At 35.9% G+C, this 20467-nt stretch overlaps 2 protein-coding genes across 4 annotated transcripts; one reads left to right on the plus strand and one right to left on the minus strand.

Annotated features, from left to right (window-relative positions):
- Positions 1-294: 294 nt before the first annotated feature.
- On the plus strand, positions 295-2924 carry LOC128198709 (uncharacterized). The gene is made up of 2 exons (XM_052885299.1): positions 295-556; positions 2218-2924. Exons 1-2 carry the CDS (start codon positions 295-297, stop codon positions 2922-2924), a joined length of 969 nt encoding a protein of 322 aa, XP_052741259.1.
- A 6902-nt stretch (positions 2925-9826) lies between these two features.
- On the minus strand, positions 9827-19191 carry LOC112054952 (uncharacterized). 3 transcript variants are annotated; one of them, XM_024094908.2, is made up of 5 exons: positions 19011-19191; positions 17630-17868; positions 15607-15684; positions 13113-13284; positions 9827-10062 (listed from the first exon to the last, which is right to left on the minus strand). In XM_024094908.2, exons 2-5 carry the CDS (start codon positions 17847-17849, stop codon positions 10038-10040), a joined length of 495 nt encoding a protein of 164 aa, XP_023950676.1. In that variant the 5' UTR covers positions 17850-17868; positions 19011-19191; the 3' UTR covers positions 9827-10037. The 3 variants fall into 3 exon arrangements, with proteins under 3 accessions (XP_023950676.1, XP_023950677.1, XP_052743068.1); XM_024094909.2 differs by having other exon boundaries at positions 17630-17874; XM_052887108.1 differs by lacking the exon at positions 13113-13284 and having other exon boundaries at positions 17630-17874; positions 19011-19177.
- Positions 19192-20467: the final 1276 nt, after the last annotated feature.

Below are 20467 nucleotides of genomic sequence, written 5' to 3' on the forward strand. Positions count from 1 at the left end.
AAGATTTACCTAAAACTTTCAATATTTTAGTAGTATTAAAGGTTTTTCTGAGTGAGCTCGTCCGGGATAAGCCATGCTTATTTCTCATGAGGCTTTACGGTGATAAAGTATAGCTTAAAAATAAATCACACCTATGAAATCTTAGAAATAACTGCTAGCCTCTTCTATAATTTGGTCTTTATTAAACTATAAAAATAAACTTCTAATCAATTGAGAAGTGTCATCTACCTACTGTATGATATCCATGACGGGTTGAAAGTAGGCACCTGATGACATTTGTTACATAGAATCTCAATGTCGTATACGCAAGTCAATTGTCAACTAGCAAACGTCAAAGTTAGTGATTCACTGTTGGAGGGCTTCTATAGGAAAGCCCTGTTGAAATACGCTGATGACCTGATGATGATGCTGATGTTTCCAGGGGGCTGGAGCATGGCGGGCATGGGTCTGCTGGGCGGCGGCGCTGGCGGCGCGGGCGGCGTGCTAGCAGCGGAGGTTTGTGCGCCGCTACTGCTGCTGTGCTGGCTGTGCTGCTGGCCCGATGACGACAGGTCCGGTATGTTCACACTCACGACGCGTGTTTACGTCAGCCAACCCGCATTAAAGCATCGTGGTGGGTTTAAACCCCATATCCCCATATAGGGAGGGAAGCCTGGCCTGTAGTGGCCTGTTAAAATAGGCTATTAATTCCTTCTCCAATACATAATTCGTTCTGACTCCACAGGGTAGGCAGTGGAATGATGGTTTTGGCTTTGCACCGCCTTTAATATATCTAATAATAATTAATATTATTTAAAAAATTGTGGGTAAATTATGAATTTGCATGTATTTGCATATTTATCTACCTATTATTAATTTGCATGTGGAATGTGATTTTTGTAAAAGTAGTAAGGGCCCGCGCAGACATTAGACAAAAAGCCGTTCTGAGTTCTGCGTTCTGCACACCGTTTGTATTCTTTAACTATATATTTATGTAACATTATAGCAGACTACTATCTTCTTGGGCTCTTACTATACTTACTACTTCGTTATTTTAAATCTGAGACGTAAGGATAAAATATACTGTTAGATATTCGTAGTCGTACATATAAATTATTTGGTTATTATCCACTTTTTATTATTATATTATATTTAAACTTGTCTTTTATATTTATTCTTTATGCTAATAAATTAAGTATAAAGTATATATAGCTTGCAAATAGGAAATATTTATTGTTTTCTTTACAGATTCTAGCTCAGAAATGCATCCTCAAAAGCCTGTTATTGCTAATGGTAAATAATATAATATTCTGTATGTAATATGTGTTTAATTTAATTTTGTAAATGTGTAAAATTATGTGTTTTTGGTTTTTACTGTGGAAGTAACCTTGGTGTCAAAAACACTTTTTTGTTCTTAAGTGATGTTGATTTTATCTGCCTTTTTTGTTTTGTAATTATTTTATATATTTGACTATTATTATCATGTTTAAATAAAATTACAGTCACCCGTGCTCTAGAATATTTATCTTGTTTAATTTTTTTTCGGATTTCATTACAGAGTCAAATTCACGACACCGCCGCTCCAATGAGTTGTTTGGCCGAAGACTTGGCAGCAGCGCCGTATCACTACACCTGCCCAGTACTTCTGGTAAGGTATTTATGAGACGAATAATTTAGCATTCCATGTGCTGGGCATATTGTGTGACAGAGAAAAAAGCTCTGAGCAGAGCCTGGAACTTTTGACACAGGTGTCAGGTTAAGGAGTTCCTCTATGACACAACAGCAGCACAACACAACAAGAGCAGCATGGGATCATAGAATTATGTGGCCTTGAGCTTGAGTGCTGTCGGGTAATATATCCAATTTTCTGTGTTACAAAAAAACCTCAATTTTGTCAACTTAAATTCAAAAACCCAAGATGTTAAAATTAAAGATAAAAATGGTTGTGTCACACCCACGTTCCTCTGAGAGTGCGTAAACGGGTCATTCCTGGTCTTAATATTAAAATTGTTACCGAGCGAAACACTATTGTCACTCTAGAGTTGCTTTCGTCTTTAGAGCTGTGTAGTGGGTTAACACTGAAAATTTCTGATCTATATAAGCTGTCCCTGCAGTAGGACACTAAAAATAACGATTCATAAAAGTAGGTACATAAATTGATTTATACATACATTTGATTTTTTATTGCATTAATATAAATAACATTTATAATAATGCAATCAAACTTTCAACTTGCAGGTCATACGAAACAACCCCTGTCTGCTCATAGAAGTCATGAAGAAATTAGGGGTCGGCGGAAATCACATTTGGATCCGAACGAACAAGAGACACGGTACCACTCGGCCCCGAGTGTCATAGATGAGGTACTGCATAGAAGGGATTGGGAGCGTTCTACCAAGGAACTTTACATACCGCTCAAATCTGACAATGACTTTTCTAACGCTAATAATGATAATGATAACTCTGACAAATCTGAAAAAGATGATTCCCTTCTTGGAAAATCGAACGAACAAAGTGCCAGTAAACCCTGTAAGAAACATCATAAAAATATCAAGTCTTCTCGAAAGAAAACTGTAAATAAAGAATCTCTGAATGATGACGTGAAAGACCAAGATGCAACTGAAACAACAACCAATTTTTACATCGGTGAATCTAGCAATACTACAAGCCCCGAATACACAAACGATGTCAAAGTTGATGATATTACTAAGACTGTATACAAGCCTAAGGAAGCGAAACAAAGTCTTAATGAGTCGATACGAAGCAAGGACAGGCAGAGGCCCTTAATTCCTCTCACAGAATATCAGGTAGCTGGTTTTAATTTGGAGGCTATTGACGACATAGAGTTCGATAGATCTGGCGCCGTCCATCACTCGGTGGAATCCCGATCAAGTCTTTATAACACGCATTCAATACCAGCCCCGCCGCCTTCTGTAGGTCAGTAACAATTTGTCATATTATGCTAAGATTGATATACCAGTTTTATTCATATTTAAAATTACATCGAAGTAAAAGAGTGTATTTTTATATCGAACTATCTAAACTATTAATTATATCCTTGGAAAATCTATACTTAAATAGCATAACAACAATTAAAATAAATTCATATTAATAACATATGCCCTGGCTTCACCTGGCGCTCTGGCTTCACAATATCTTATTCGTTCAGGTCAAGATTGTTTAAACACACAAACTACTTAGAATTACAATTTTTCTCTGTTGTTAATTATTTAATAAATAACTTAACCTAACAGAAGATATATCACAATTAAGAGTTATTTATGGGTGAATAAAAAATAACCACTAACGTAAGCCAAATACTTACAAGTTCCTTCAACTACAGAAGCTGTAAGTTACGAGATGGAAGTTTCTTATTTGGAAGAAACCGGTACAGCGGGTGTGTGGCGCGCCCCTGCCCCTGTGCCGCCAACGGTGTTGGCGCCGGTAGGCTGGTCGAGAGCCAGGCATGCCAGCGCTGGCGATGTGTTGGCCCCTGTTATTCGACCTCAGTCAGGAGCTCTTTCTGGTAATTTCATTTTTAACAATATCTCTTTTAACTACCTCAGACCACAGCTGTTGTGACATAATGCGGTTTTTTGTTTCAACAGAGGTTCTAACTCCTAGCTCGGCTTAATTCTTCGATTTAAATTGGCGCTTTGTGATCTTATGGTAGACTTTGGCTGTAGCTAGTTATCATTCTAATGGTAAAGCATTGTCTATTTTGTTGCATGTTCAATTTAATCTACTTGTAAACGTTGCATTCAAATTATGCAATAATTACGTAGTTTTTAAATTGGTCGTAAGAGATTTACTGACAGATCGGGATAAATGTATTAAAAGTAGCCAATCCAGGTTAAAATGATCTCAGTGATTTGAATCCAAAGCTTAAAGATTTTTTTTTAAAGTCTTTGAATCATCAAAATATCTACACATGTATTCGTTAGTTAATATTTTTTTTCATATTTAGGTAATTTTATTACTAGTAGATATTATGAAAGATCTTGTTTAATTTTCAGAAAGTGATCTAGACTTTGAGCTTGAAGGCTGCGACGAGCCACCGCCGGCATATGACGAAGTACTCCTAGCATCCATTGACAGAAAAGAAACTGCAATATGAGCTTTACTCTTTTACTTAAAAAATAAGATAAAATTTGTTAACAACTGATAATAATTTTTTCACAATACATATATTAGAGCCCACACTGACAAAAAACTCCGCGTTCTGAGTTCTGCATTCCGTTTTCTCTGGAACAATATTAATTCCGTGTAGTACATGGAATGAGGGACCGAATTATATCAATATTAATTAATAGAAGTTACGGATTTCTTATAAAAGTTGATTTAAATATCACGTATTTTTTCAAATTTTCCATATGTCAAAAACGCTGTCGTCCACTTTGTGACGTCACTAACACACTTGATGTTGTTTATAAACGTCGAACTAATTGTTAACTATTATTTTTGTCCAACGCTCCATTTGTATGGGATTTATTATAGTGACGTCATGAAGCAGTTGAAATATAGACTGTCATGGCCGCCAAGCGTTTGGCTCGTATTGTCAAATACATATTTAAAAATTTTAAATTTTTATATAATCACGTCAAATGAAATTTTCATGTAATCAAAAAATATTAAAAAAAATAATTTCAGTCTAGCAGAACGATAATGATTGATTTACGACCATTTAAAAAAAATCAACTAGTCTATTGAACTTCCATAGTACCGCACAGACTGCAAGCAACGCTGTTTAACCGCTTGTACCTAAGTTTTGGCAATATAGTTACAAAAATTGCGCAGAACGCAGAACACAGAACGCATTAACACTTTCAGTGTGCGCGGGCCCTTATAAGTTCTCTACCAAATATAATTAGTTTTTGACATTTGAAGTACCTGTTCTCTAGAAAAAGAATTCAAATTACTCCTGTAATAAAAATAATTTCACTACATACTGAATGTGCGCTATTCGTTTCAGAACTAATGAACAGTTGACGTATGATTTTCAACATAATTATGGTTATGTTGCGAAGATCTAAGATTTTTTAATTTTTCTATAGATTTATCACAGATCAGAATATAGTTAAGCACATCACAGTTTTACCACTCCAATATTTATAGGTATTCAATATTCATGTTAATTTGCACTGGCTACCTATTAACAATACAACTACAATCTTCAAATAGCTAAACACTTATATTGGACATATTAAGTTAAACATATAATATACATACTTGTATTTCACTACTAAGTTACAAATACAATATACTGTCATGTAAATAGTTCAATGTTCATAAATTGAAGAGAGTTAAAAAAATCACGCATGAATGTTAGATAATATATATTTTTGAAATATCTAACATTATTTTTGTAATCAATAAGATTTTTTAATAGTCATCTATTCATAGATTAAAGCTTTATTACGAGGAGTATTACATATGGTTAAATATTTGAACTCTACCCTTAAAGAAGTTTCTGATTTGGATGATGCCAATTTGGTTCAGTTCTACGCAACCAAAACGCAGACGTGTCTACTCACACCAAAACGGAGTCCTTTTACTGTAACTCCTGCTTTCCGAAATATATCTGTACCCAGCGCCGGCCCGAAGTAAATTTTAGAATGGAGCAAGATCCAATTATGGCGCCTCTCCTGTTTGCTCCAGACTCCTAATAATAATTATATGTACCAATTGTGAGTCCAAAGTAAGTATGGAACGCGAAGATCTCGACCATAGTCTGCAGTGACCAATTGAAAATCAGGCGCAATACCGTTTACGGTAGACTAGGATTTTAGTAGTAGGTAATATAATATCGATAACTTCTAAAATCATACTCCCGGACACCGGATTGCGAAGTGATGGGGCTTTCTTTTATTGTTCTTTACCATTTAGGCGCTCCGTTCGCGCGCCGTATGGACGGGCCGGTCCTATCTGTACCCATCACCGATCACATAGATCTTCTGGGTATCGACAGTTCCGCTACCATCCATTTCGGTCCATCCATAGAAGCCAAAGCCAAAACTGCTGCGGTATCCTTAATACGATGAAGCAGTACTTTACGCCCCACCAATTGGTACCACCACCACTAACTTTAAATCAAGCTCAAGTCCGGTCGTGCATGGAGTACTGCAGTCACCTTTTTGATGGCTCTGCTAAGTATCGGATGGCTGCTTTTGACCGTTAGACGCTGTAGATCGTCGACCCAGGACACTCAAAGGCGAAGACTTACCCTGTCTGAAAAAACCCTTGGTTATCGTAGGAAGGTTGCTAGTCTCTCGGTTTTTTACAGAACATATTTCGGAGAGTGTGTGTGATCGTGTGTTGGTCACGATCTGCATGATGCGATCAACACACGATCAGTTTTATCGGATGTCCTTCCGTTAGCGCTGTAAACTTATGAACTTATTGTCCGTGGCTGACATCAAAGAACCTGCCTGACCTGTCCCATGGTTGGACTTCATATCTGGGAGACATAAGAAATTGGTGACCTACGAAAAGTGTTCCCGCTATAGTTTTAGATAATGTAGTACCTACCTATAGAATACCTGCTAGACCTTAGAGAAGTCAGGTAGTAGTACTTGCTCCACTCAGGAGGACCATTCCTCCCAAAAAATACAGTAGTTGGATTATTAACAATGTTTTACGACAAACTGCTGACAAACTTTCGCCTTTTAAATTCACGTAAGTCTGATAATCACATGTTATTGTTTTAAGCTTCTCTGTGTTTTAAAAATGTGTTTTTTTTAAATAGTACACAATAATTTATTTATATTTTATAATGGTTTGTTAAGTTTGTTATATTATGTATTTTAATGTGTTAACTTATGTACCTACAAGTCTTTCTAGTCAATTAATTATCTAGGTACCAAACTATTAATAGTATTTGCTCAGAATTTGTATTTGCAAAAAAATATATTAATAACAAATCTAATGGATAAATAAGTAAAGACTATAAAAAAGGTAACTAACTACAACAGAACAACAGACCAATAGCGATCGATGCAATTAATTATTGTATGTACTCACTCGTATCTAAGTAGATTTTATCATATAATTATTATTCCAAAAAACCTACTTTTGTATCATTTTCTATATTCTTGGCAGGTTCGTTGATGACACTTTCATGATATGCGGGCGTCGGGAGGGGAAGTACTCGAAGATTATGAAGTCGTGCGCTCGGGGCAGGGGGAAGAACTGCGCAGGTATATAATCGTGCGCACGGGGCATCGCTACCCTCCCCCCGGCCCGCACGGACCATTGGGAGTGTTACGAACGAATTTGCAAAGCTATAGCCGATCATTAAATTTATCTCGTCATCACGTATCAAAACTGAGGCCCTAGTGGCAGTTTGATACTGTTACTATCGCGTTAACGTAAACGCGAATTTCTAAGGAATTGAAACAGCACCATCTATTGGCACTACTGCACAACTATTTCAATTCCATATAAATTCGCGTTTACGTTAACGCGATAGTAACCGTATGAAAATTGTTTTCACAGCATTTTTCACCAGAACTTCATAGTTGCAAAAATGCTCCGCCTTTCCTGAGGGAATTTTTTACTCCAAACGTAATTTCTACAATTTCTGTGACTATGCGTAAGAGTAAAGCTAGCGCAGCGATGCGTCAAGGGCTCCCATTTCGGGGCACATAAAACGGCTTACGAATCCTGCGACTACACACTATCTATGTGTTACAAATCTATGCCATTTTGTACAATTATTTGTAAGAATAGTGCTATCTTTTGTTAAAAACCTTAAGGTCGCCATTAACGGTCAATTATTCTCACGTTTCTGAAAAGCCAACGGCAGTACCCACGTGGCATACTATAGAAGTCATATACGCAGTGACCAACACACGATCAATTATAGTCGTAGGTGCTAACGTAACAGAAACGTGAGAATAATTAACCGTTTGTGGCTAGCATTATGCACCTTGTACGGTGATCGGCTCGGACAACTAATACAAAAGTATATTCGGCTTTAGGTACTTAGTGTACTTACAGGTTTTTATTATTTTAATGATCATATATTATGTAAAATTTATTGATTTTAAACAATAATAATTGATTCATTGATAGTGCGCCACACGAAAATTACAAACATTACAACTTTTTTTTAAGAAAATAATAAAAAGCTTAAGTAAAAATGACTAATTTAAAATAAATGTATTTATGTTGATTGCTGCTTAATATAATATTGTTAATATGTATCCAAACATTGTCGATTTTTTATCTAAGAATAAAATTGTTTTCTTAACACCGAATTCGCAACTGTTTTTTTTTCATTTAAAATTTACCTATGCATTGCCGATAATAATAAACAAACAAATGAAAATTATATTGTATCCCATAGATTGTATAAGATATTTTAGCGAGGCTAATTCACTAACATAGACGTATGTTAGTAGACATACGAAATTGGGATACTACTATTATAAAGCTGAAGAGTTTGTTTGATTGAACGCGCTAATCTCAGGAACTTCTGGTCCGATTTGAAAAATTCTTTCAGTGTTAGATAGCCCATTTAGCGAGGAAGGTTTTAGGCTATAAATTATCCCCGTAATCCTACGGGAACGGGAACCACGCGGGTGAAACCGCGCGGCGTCAGCTAGTATTATATATAGCATCTCTACTACTCGTATATTAAATAGAAATATCATCCGGTGTCTACTAACAACCCTTCGTGGATATCATATTAATAGAAGTAGGTAGGATATTTCACAGTTGATTTGATGTTTATTTATGTAAATTGTTAATAAAGACCAAATTAGTAACTAGGCCAGCAGTTTAGAGTAACTAGTTAGTAACCAATTACCTCAAAAACTACGCGACGGATTGTAAGAACTTCACCATACCTATAGGTTGTACCTATTCTAAAGCACTCTCTAAAAACTCACTTCGTTCGTTTTTTATAAAATGAATCTCGTGCTATATTGACCATAACCTACTATTGAAATATTAAATATTAGCGGACGCCCCTGACTTCGTCCGCATGGAATTTAGTTTTTCACAAATCCCTCAGTAACCATGGATTTTTCCGGTATAAAAAGTAGCCTATGTGTTAATCCAGACTATAATATATCTTAATACCAAATTTCAGCTAATTCGGTTTAGTAGTCGAGGCGTCAAAGAGAATCAAACATTCATATCATCAAAATCATCAGTTTTCGCAAATCTCGGGAAACCATGGATTTTTTCAGAATAAATCTATGTGTTAATCAAGAGTTAAATCTATTTCCATTCCAAATTTCAGCCAAATCGCTTCTGTAGTAGCGGCGTTAAAGAGTCACAAACATTCAAACAAACATCCAAACATCCATACGCGTTTATAATATTAGTAGGATTTCCCAAGATAAAATATTTCCAAGTCGTGTAAGATAACAACATTATCAAAGGACTGGTATGGTATATGCGGATATCTCTACATATCGTTTTGTGTTCTAAAAAATGCGCCTGTCAGCGCAAGCTCAGTCATGTCAAACTTAACGTCATTTACGGGAGTACCAAATTGTAAAAACGATGAGAAATGTCGTCTTAAATTATAAATGTTTTACCGAACAACACCTTAAATCGATACTACAGTTTTGCATCCTTAAACATTTATTCTTCACTCATAATCTTTAATTTAAACAACGTTTAGTCCATTGGCTGATATGATGATGATAATGATGATACCAAATTTGTGACCAGTATGATTCGGAGAAATTTGACTGTAACAGACGGACATACGGACTCGCGAGTGATCTTAATTATAAGAGTTCCGTTTTTGTACGTAGGTACGTATAGAATTCCTTTATTTTTTAGGGTTCCTAATATACTATAAGTATTTCGCAAAGGACAGAAAAGTCATTCATCTATTTCAAAGTCAGCTTATTTATTTTCTGATATACAATTTCAGTAATTACCAACTTAACTAGTCACTGGTTCTTCTTCTGGGTCTTCACTCATCGTTGGCAGAGGTGTGTGAGGGTTGTTATCCACGCATATACTCCGCAGAGTTATGGTAAGGGAGGGGAATGGCGGTGGTCCCAGAATCAGGATGGTAGTACAGCGGTGGTTGAGTTTTAGTTGGCGGCCAATAGACGGGTGCTGAAACGTAAAATTAAATTTGCTTGTCTTCCTGCCTTCTGCCTTCTGCAAGGTCAAGGATTCAATTCCCACAATATGGCACTTGCCTCTTTTTAAATCTATACTAATATTATAAAGAAGAAAACTTTGTTTGTATGTTTGTTTGTAATGAATAGGCTCAAAAACTACTGGACCGATTTTAAAAATTCTTTTACCATTCGAAAGCTACATTATCCACAAGTAACATAGGCTAAATTTTATTGTTGAAAAAAATAGGGTTCCGTAATATATTTGAGATTTTCGGACACAAGGTGTAAAAAATCAACCAGAAAAGTTACTTAATTTGTGTACGCTGCCTAAACTATAAAAGATAGAACCATAACATGTTCTAATTAATTGTAGATCTTATAAATATCTACAAAAAAGTCCGCGACACACTTTACCTATTTATGTCGACTGAGGCACAACAACCATTTTTTTTATTTAAATTTTTTTTTTTTTGGCCTACATTCAAACGCATTTATTTTACTCATGCTATTAATCCTTATCAAAATAAATTATTTCATCACTAAGTTCAGTTTATGTAGATAATATTTGGTCGTTGAATGATTAAAATTGGACGTTTGGTTTTCAAGTTATAGGGGTAGGGTAGGTAGGGGTAGGGTAGTGATAGGGTAAGTGTAGAATAATAGTAGAACCCTACCTCTACTATTATTCTACACTTACCCTATCACTAGGGTAGGAGTAGGTTAAGGTAGGAGTAGTTGAAAGTATACATCGGATTTTACGCAAACGAAGTCGCGGGCGTCTGCTAGTTATTAAATAAATAAATAATAAAAAAGAGGTAGATAGGTTACATAAACCACATTCGATGTTTACAACTGGGCACACATATTTCAGCGGCGACAGTGTGTGTTCCGTAGTGCACTAGTAACCCAAAAGTTTCTTTTTAATTTTTTTACGTATCCATTAACCGTTTAGCCGTTAAAGGGTAGGGACACTTGACTTTAACAAAAATTAGCTCTTAAAGGCTTAATACGTTAAGGGAGCTCCTCGACAGTTCACAGTAGCTACCTTGTGTTTGGACTAGATTAATTTTATATTGATGAGAACTTTCCATCCATATAGGTTGTGACTGCAAAAGAGGTCTGGTGATGAAGACGACGGAAAGTAAGGTCCTCATTGGTTTGATACCTTTCACGTTGTTTTTGGATATTCTTACGTGTGGATAATCAAAATTTTTAAATAAAAAAATTAAATAACTTAGGACTTAGGTACTTATCATAAGAAAATAACGTTTCAGCTAATTGCTTATTAATTTTTATTCACACTTAGGAGGTATATTAACACTAAAAATTAAAAAAATAAAAATTTTATTATAAAAAAATCAACTCAAAAATTAAGCAAAAATAACATCTTACCTATGTGCTACCTTCTGATCAGTTTGTAGGCGGTGCCAAGCCAGTGATAATTTAATTCAAGCCGTTTAAATTACAAAATTTCTGTGGTTCTTTCAGAAACGGTTTTAATTTTTCCATAATATTACGATGAAATTTTGGTACGCTTGTAATCTATCGGCCGATTTTTCGGACACAAGGCTTAAGCCGGATTTATATTTGTCTGACGCGTCGTGTTGTGACGCACATCAGAAGCCATCACGACATGTCACACATAAGTGTAAACGTTGCCATAAAAAATGTATGATACCGATTCTATTTTAATGCGTCACGACTCACGACACGACACGTCAGACAAATATAAATCCGGGTTTATTTTTACAATTTTTTTTTTATTTTTTACCTTTTTACGCTACCTTTGGGACTTTTAACGGTGTCGAATGAATAAATTCTCACTACTCGATATTTTAAAATTAAAACAATACAGCGTAAAAAAAACGCGCGGAATAATTTTTACTCAGATCCAGTATAACTAATAAAGCAGAATTAATATGTTTGTATTTTTGTTACAGATACGATTGTCATTTATTGTCAAAATTAAAGCATTAAATGTTTATCACACTAATCACACTTCACATCACACTAATATTATAAAGGCGAAAGTTTATGTGTAAGTGTGAAAGTGTGTGTGTAAATATGTTTGTTCCTCTTTTACGCGGCCACTGAAGCGATTTGGCTGAAATTTGAACTGGAAATAGATTTTACTCTGGATTTCACATAGGCTACATTTCATCCCGGAAAAATACATGGTTCCCGCCGAGTTTGTGAAAAACTGAATTCCACGCGGACGAAGTCGTGGGCGTCCACTAGTTTATTATAAATTATAACTCACAAAGTTTTATTTATAAAATGTTGAACACTTTTCTGACATAAAAACTCTTTGCTAAGATTTCACTTAGCTTTCGTTTTTAGACGGATGATTAACCGTGCGTTTTACGGTATACGAAATGACATACATTATGATATTGAAATTGGTGAAATAAGAAACACTTTACGAGCAAATGTGTTATAAAATGGGTCACATACATACCATTACGCCTCATTACCATAGGTGACCAAGTTCTTCCACTTGCATACCTATCTGATATTTATTTTTCCATTATTACTCTGTGGCGCAGTGGTATGCACGGTGGATTTACAAGACGGACGTCCTGGGTTCGATCCCCGGCTAGGCAGATTGAGGTTTTCTTAATTTGTCTAGGTCTGGCTGGTAGGAGGTTTCGGTTGTGGCTAGTTACAATCCTACCGTCAAAGATTTGACCCCACCGCCAAGCGATTTAGCATTCCGGTACGATGTCGTGTAGAATCCGAAAGGGGTGTGGATTTTCATCCTACACCTAACAAGTTAGCCCGCATCCATCTTAGATTGCACCATCACTTACCATCTGTTGAGAATGTAGTCAAGGGTTAACTTGTAAATAAAAAATAATCTCATCAATCCTTTTATACCAGTCCGTCGGTTTAAACAAAGACATAGACATATTTAGGGTGCCTACAGTTTCTTACTTAAAAATTAAAAGCCTTTGTTAGTATTAAAGTCAGTTTATTTTATTTGAAATATAATTTTATTAACTACCTACTAAACTGACCAGTCACTTTGAATCATTGTCTCACCGTTGGGCGAAGTTGGGTTGGGGCATCTGCATTGGATTTGGCCCATGCGTATAATGGGCCTGTTTCTGTACATACCCCATAGAGTTAGGGTAAGGTAGGGTGGTGGCCCCCGAACTGGGCTGCAGCGGAGGATGCGTTGTATTTGGCGGGTAGGAGACCCCCTGAGTTATTCCTAAAAGTAAAGAAAACGAAGGTAATGAATAGTTATCAGCAGTGGTGGATTTACCAGTAGGCTAAGTAGGCAGATTTTAGAGGGCGGCAAATTTAATCCAAAAAACTTTATCTTCTACAGAAATAAAGAAAAATTTTGCAATGGATCAGAGATAGAGGTGGTCACGACCCTCACACATGAGGATTACGACACAACGAGGATATGAATACGAAAGGTAAAACCACTTGACATACAAAGATGAAATTTGGCAGGGAGGTAGTTTATAGATAGTAGAGGTCAACTAACAACGGATTTTGCGAGAGGGCTGGATTAAAGAGGTCTGAGGGCGGACGAAGTCGCGGGCATCCGCTATTATGTATAATCAATAAATAGTTTAGATAGACAACTAGTTCTATTTTCCTCATATTCAAAATGAAAAGTAGAATGTTTAACACGGGTAAAAGAATCAATTCCTATTCGGACTATAGTCGCCCTTGCTACGCTCGAGCGTCTAAATAAATCGGGAATTGATTCTTTCCGCCCTCGGTTAACAATCTACTACCTATTTCATTTCTCAAACTCGGAAAGTAGTGTTGTTTTGATCTGAGTATTTTAGTCAAATCTAAAGTTAGGTTAGGTTAGGTTCGAACATGTCAATTGACACTTAGGTCACTCTTTAGGTATAATAAATAATTAAAATAAAAAAATATGTGACTATTGGATGGAAAATGCTGCTTCCCTCCTTAGAGAGGGAAAATTTCCTTTATATTACTTTCCACATAAGGGCCGGAATGAACTTTAAAAATAGAACCGCTGCCAGCTGTGTTGAGTTTTATGTTTATTTTTTAATTTGTCCCCAGCTAAATTCGGGGACAGGCAAAGATCGTTGACCATACAACCTGTTCAGACGTCAATGAGGAAGAAATAAACTAATTATAAAAAAATGCTGCGGCCATGTGAGTTTCTAAACAGTGAGTTCCATATTAAAAATTAAAAAAATATAAATTGGCGGGATTAATCTGTCATGTATCTGTGACGGAACCAATAAAAATAGGTAATAATCATAAAAATAAACTAAAAAAATACGCCCCAGTTTGTCTCAGACCACAACTTCCAAGGAGTATCCGCCATGGAATCCATCGTCTGATAAAATACCAGAGTCTCCTATTTTAACAGATATCCAGAACAGCCAAATTTGTTATAATATATCATGTAATATCATCATATCATCAAACAAACATGCAACTTTTAATTTAACGAATTGTCCTAATTTGACAATTAATTTTAAATTATTTATTTTATATTATATAATATTATTATACTCGTATATTATCAATAAATAGTTAAGACACACAACTAAGTTTTATTTTCCTTATATTCGAAATGAGAAGTAGAGTGTTTAACATGGGTAAAAGAATTAATTCCTACTCGGATTATAGCCTGAGGGATTGATTCTTGCCACCCTCGGTTAACAACCTACTATTTAACACGCTTTTAAAAGCTTCACTTGTAAGTGTAACTATGTATGTAAGAAAATTTGACCTGCAAGTTTCTTGTAATCTTAATTTGACCCGCTTCCCGGTCTTCGATTAGGATGAAATTTTGCACACGTTCTGAGTTTTGATGACAATAGATGACTAGCGAAGAAACGTCATTACAAATCCAATATGGCGGCCTCCCAAAGAAGACGGACTGGCAGTTCGAAATCCACCCCAATGATATGGACCTCAAATGGAAGGGTTTGTAGTCAGGAATACGAAAAAAGTAGTCACGTGACTTAAATCCTATATGGCGGGCGTCCAAGATGGCGGACAGGCTACTTGATATGCTACATGATATGGGTATCAAGCGTGTATTTAGTTCTTTAAACTATTCATGTTATTATTATTAAATACTAGCGGACGCCCGCGTCCGCGTGGAATTTAGTTTTTCACAAATCCCTCGGGAACCATGGATTTTTCCGGGATAAAAAGTAGCCTATGTGTTAATCCATGCTATAATATATCTCAATACCAAAATTCAGCTAATTCGGTTAAGTAGTCGAGGCGTGAAAGAGTAACAAACATTCATATCAATAAAATCATCAGTTTTCGCAAATCTCGGGAAACAATGGATTTTTTCGGGATAAAAAGTAGCCTATGTGTTAATTTAGAGTAAAATCCATTTCCATTTAAAATTGTAGCCAAATCGCTTCAGTAGTAGAGGCGTTAAAGAGTAACAAACATCCAAACATACACCCAAACATCCTTAAAAACGTTTGCGTTTATAATATTAGTAGGATAGTTGTATTATTTTAGAAGGTAGCCGTAGTAGTTGGTTATTAAACCAAAAGTCTACACTCACCATTGGCAGAGGTTAGGTGCGAGGTTGGTTGTCCATTGGTGGTGGTCCCCGACCTGGGCTGGTGCAGTGGAAGCGTTCCTTAAAGAAAGCAAGATTAAGGTAAGCAAGTTATCTGTTCGAAATCTTTGTTTTGAATAATGAAGAAGATCATCTAATAACAATGTAGGGCGGCAAATTTTGATTAAGTAGTATTTGTAAGTATTACTTTTCGTCGTCATTAACCCATATTCGGCTCACTGCTGAGCTCGAGTCTCCTCTCAGAATGAGAGGGTTAAGGCAATAGTCCACCACGCTGGCCCAATGCGGATTGGCAGACTTCACACACGCAGAGAATTAAGATAATTCTCTGGTATGCAGGTTTCCTCACGATGTTTTCCTTCACCGATTGAGACACGTGATATTTAATTTCTTAAAATGCACACAACTGAAAAGTTGGAGGTGCATGCCCCGGACCGGATTCGAACCCACACCCTCCGGAATCGGAGGCAGGGGTCATATCCACTGGGCTATCACTGGTACATATTACTTTTAATTTTATAGTCTTAGTATGATGATGATGATGAGATGTGTTACTAGCGCACGAAAAATGAGGCGCTCAAAAGAGGAAATTTATACACAACTCAATGTTAGTTGTAGTTAGCAACGAACGCTATATAAAAAAATAATACCTAAATATCGTCTACAATGTCTAGTTGTGTGTTCAGGGAGTGTAAAAACTATGTATACATATATTTTCCTTTAATTTCGATTTTCCTCTAAAGATATTACAATAATCCGCTAGAAGCAGCACTGAGGGGGGTATGTGTTGAATTTTCTATTAAAATCATCAATGCCAAATACATTTTGTTTTTTATTACCGTTTTGCAATTTATTCTGCAATTTCTTGGATTTTTTGAGGTACATAATTTCGTACAATACAATATAATACCATACAGTATATACAGTACAATACAAATCGTAAATTCAATTACGTTTTGATAAATTTGACGTTGTTGTCAATGGAGATTTTTAAACAAATCGATTGTAGCCGCTATACTGTGCTAACCGACAACAATAAAATTTTACAGGATTTTTTTGTCGTATTACGTTGAAGTAGGAATTTGATATTTTTTTTATTTGACCGGCGTTTTTTAAGCAAATGCACCAAAAAACAGTCAGTATTACTAATAAAGTAAATTAATATTTTTGTGTTTCTGTTAAAGATAATAAAATGTTTTTTTATTATATTTTATCTCATAAAATGTTGAGCATTTTTCTGACATAAAAACTCTTTGCCAAGATTTTAAAAAGTACCGTTCGTTTTTAGACGGATATAAAGGTTTTATATTACATTAAGGCACATGTGCATTTTACTTTACATTACGGCACATGTGCGTAATGAGATACATTACGACATTTAATTGGTGAAATAAGCGATACTTTATTAGCAAATGTGTTTTATTAGATGTTACAGTACAGGCGGGTTATTGGTTCGTTATCGTTAGTAAATAAAACTAATTTTAAAATTTTGCCCTTTGAAAATATTACTTGTATTAAAATTGGCACATATGATAAAAGTGTCGCTTACTATAATTTGACGGTCATTATATCTATTTGTACCCCCCTGGTGCTGTTTCTAGCGGATTATTTCAAAACATTCAGAGGAAAATGGCTCATTAAAGACAAAATTGGCATGCGTGCGCTCAGTGTTGTAGTGTATTCGAATCATGGATTTTGTAGGGACGTAGCCAATCTATAGTATAAAATTATCATTGACAAAGCATTTGTTCAGTAGGTACTCGATATCAAAGGGGGTAGGGTAGGTATAATAAAATAATGGACCAACGAACCACTGGCAAATTGCAGAATCGTAGTCTGCATGCTTTCTGAGTTCAAAGCTGCTAAATAGAATGCGGGCCTTTGAATATACACACTGGCATCACAGTCGTAATCGTGCTAATGTAAAGTTTGTCAGTCTTTATAAAATGAAGTATATCTGGATATCGCAGGTATGTGGTTTTAAAAATTAAATACTCGCACTTACGCGTCTTTTTTTTGGACTTGCAGCAGCGGTAGATACAGCATTTCACCAATACGATCATGGTCACTGTGCACCCAAAGGTTAATATTATTCCTATAATCTCATATACATTCGTCTCCGACGTATCCGAGTTTGAGTACCCGTACATCTCGGCTGCTACTCGATTTTCCATATTCTCAAAATCCTTCGACTCCCACGTATCCAAGGATGAGTACCCGTACATCTCGGCTGCTGCTCGAATACTGTAACTAATTATTGTTATACATAATATTGTACAGGATGTCCGTAAATTAATGGATAAAACGCAAATGGTAGATACACCACCAAATACATAAAATTAAAATATAAGTATACGGTTGAATTGAGAAACCTCCTCCTTTTTTTGAAGTCGTCGAAAATATAAGGGACTACATATATAACTTTGGGACCCTCCCATTTTACATTACGCTCAAATCATTAGATTTTCGAAATGCACACTTTTTTATGCACTAATCTTATTAGTTAATCGTAGTAGTTATCCTTATTTGATGTGCTTGTTGAGTATTTTTGAAGTAACTTCTGTATTTTTCCCAAATTTTAGGTTTACTGGTTTCGGAAAAAGGGGGGAATGGTCAATTCGTCGTATTTTTTACATTACTTGGAAACTATTTATTTTAAAATTACAAAAAATATATATTTGAGATCCTCTTTACACTCTCTTTCATTTGATGTGTCACATGGAATGCAGTTGGAAGGTTATTTTTCGTGTTTTCCAACTTGCCCCTCAAAAGTGACCTTCATATCCAAAAATTTATATAATTTCTGAGGTTTATCCGTAAGTAGAAAGCTAACTTCTGTATTTTTTTCAAAATGTCAGGTTTAGTAGTTTCGGAGAAAAGTTTGAATAACTTGGAAACTATGTATTTCTAAATTACAAAAACAAATTTTTTTTTAAAATTCACTTATCAAGGACCTTTCATTTGATGTGTCACATGATGCTGTTAAAAAATTTTGTATTTTCCATCATGCCCCCTAAAAGTGAATTCAAAATTTTCTAAAAATCTTCAAATAAAACGGTAATTTCTGTTTTTTATTCAAAATTTTAGAAAAGGGCAAGGTCAATTGTCGTCTATTGATTAAAATAACTTGAAAGCTATTTTATTTTTGATTCTACAAAAATTTTTTTTTTCAAATTCTCATAACAAGATGACTGATGTGACTCTGAGCCTTCTTATGAGGCCGAACCATAGGTCATCACTGGCAACACGCACTGTTCGAAGACAGAACAGAACAGACAGAAGAAAAGGTTCCGTTTTTGTACTACGTACGTTCGGAACCCTAACAATATAGTTTTCAAAATGTTTTTATTGTATGGATTGAGGAAGAACTAACTACGCAAACTTACCAACTGATTGAAGATGTTAAACACTCATTAAAGTTCTAGTGAGTACTGTATTTTACTGTCTCCAATAATTTTGAATATAATCAAGTTGTTGTTACTACCAAGCTCAGTGTAGGTCTAGTTACTTACTGAATTAAACTTTGATAGATATTTTGACCGTGCGTTATCCTCTAAGCGAGTAGGTTGACACACCTACCTACTCGTATAAGTGATAAGAGCTTAGCGCAAATAGTTTTAAATAATTATTTTAAGGATAAAATTGTTATCGAGTCGCGCGGAAGTCGCCAGCCAAATCGAGAGAACGGTTCATATAACTAAATCAAAAAATCAAAATCAAAATCAAAAATCATTTATTTCAAGTAGGCTCAGTTTACAAGCACTTTTGACTCGTCAGTTGACTACAGCTTAAATAGTTGTTCATATGATCTAATATATAAAATTCTCGTGTCACAGTTTTCGTTGCCATACTCCTCCGAAACGGCTTGTCATGCCGTTTCGGAGGAGTATGGTATACATATTGATGAAATTTTTTGTGCTTATCCGGTATCTATGAGAATAGGCCAACATCTATTTTTTATACCCCTGATTGTTATTCGAATCGTCCGTGGGTAAGGGTAGGGTAGGGATAGGGTAGGGGTAAGATAGGAGTACGGTAGGGGTAGGGTAGGGGTAGGATAGGGGTAGTTTAAAGTTTACATCGAGTTTCACGCGGAAGAAGTCGCGGGCGTCCGCTAGTAACATCTAAAAATCGTTTTATATAAGACTAGCGGACGCCCGCGTCTTCGTCCGCGTGAAACCCGATGTACACTTTCAACTACCCCTATCCTACCCCTACCCTACCCCTACCTCTACTTCTAAACTACCCCTACCCTACCCCTACCTACGCCTACCCTACCCCTACCCTACCCCTACCCTACCCCTACTCTAATCCTACCCTACCCCTACCCAACGACGATTCGAAAGTACCACGAAACGTTTCTTAAATATACCTTAAGCACCCCCGTATTGGTGACGCCCACTTCGCAAGGGGCCGTGCAGCAGAAATCGTAATATTTTAATTTCGCCATAACTTCAAAACCAAACGTCCAATTTTAATCACTCAAAGACCAAATATTATCTACATTTTAGCTGGTGGGAGGCTTCGGCCGTGGCTAGTTACCACCCTACCGACAAAGACGTACCGCCAAGCGATTTAGCGTTCCGGTACGATGTCGTGTAGAAACCGAAAGGGGTGTGGATTGTCATCCTACTCCTAACAAGTTAGCCCGCTTCCATCTTAGATTGCATCATCACTTACCATCAGGTGAGATTGTAGTCAAGGGCTAACTGGTACAGAATAAAAAAAAAAAAAAAACATAAACTGAACTTAGTGATGAAATAATTTATTTTGATAAGGATTAATAGCATGAGTAAAATAAATGCGTTTGAATGTAGTCCAAAAAAATCAAAATTTTAAAATA

This window comes from Bicyclus anynana, chromosome 2 (assembly GCF_947172395.1).
Source record: "Bicyclus anynana chromosome 2, ilBicAnyn1.1, whole genome shotgun sequence".
Classification (NCBI taxonomy): Eukaryota; Metazoa; Arthropoda; class Insecta; order Lepidoptera; family Nymphalidae; genus Bicyclus; species Bicyclus anynana.

What these genes read in the sequence shown, in the direction of transcription:
- LOC128198709 (XM_052885299.1), top strand. Translation starts at nt 295, where the DNA reads ATGTCGTATACGCAAGTCAATTGTCAACTAGCAAACGTCAAAGTTAGT. An exon ending in GCCCGATGACGACAGGTCCG is followed by an intron (nt 557 to 2,217) that starts GTATGTTCACAC and finishes TTCAACTTGCAG; the next exon opens with GTCATACGAAACAACCCCTG.
- LOC112054952 (XM_024094908.2), bottom strand. Translation starts at nt 17,849, where the DNA reads ATGTACGGGTACTCATCCTTGGATACGTGGGAGTCGAAGGATTTTGAG. An exon ending in CAAGTCCAAAAAAAAGACGC is followed by an intron (nt 15,685 to 17,629) that starts GTAAGTGCGAGT and finishes GCTTTCTTTAAG; the next exon opens with GAACGCTTCCACTGCACCAG. An exon ending in GCACCTAACCTCTGCCAATG is followed by an intron (nt 13,285 to 15,606) that starts GTGAGTGTAGAC and finishes CTTTACTTTTAG; the next exon opens with GAATAACTCAGGGGGTCTCC.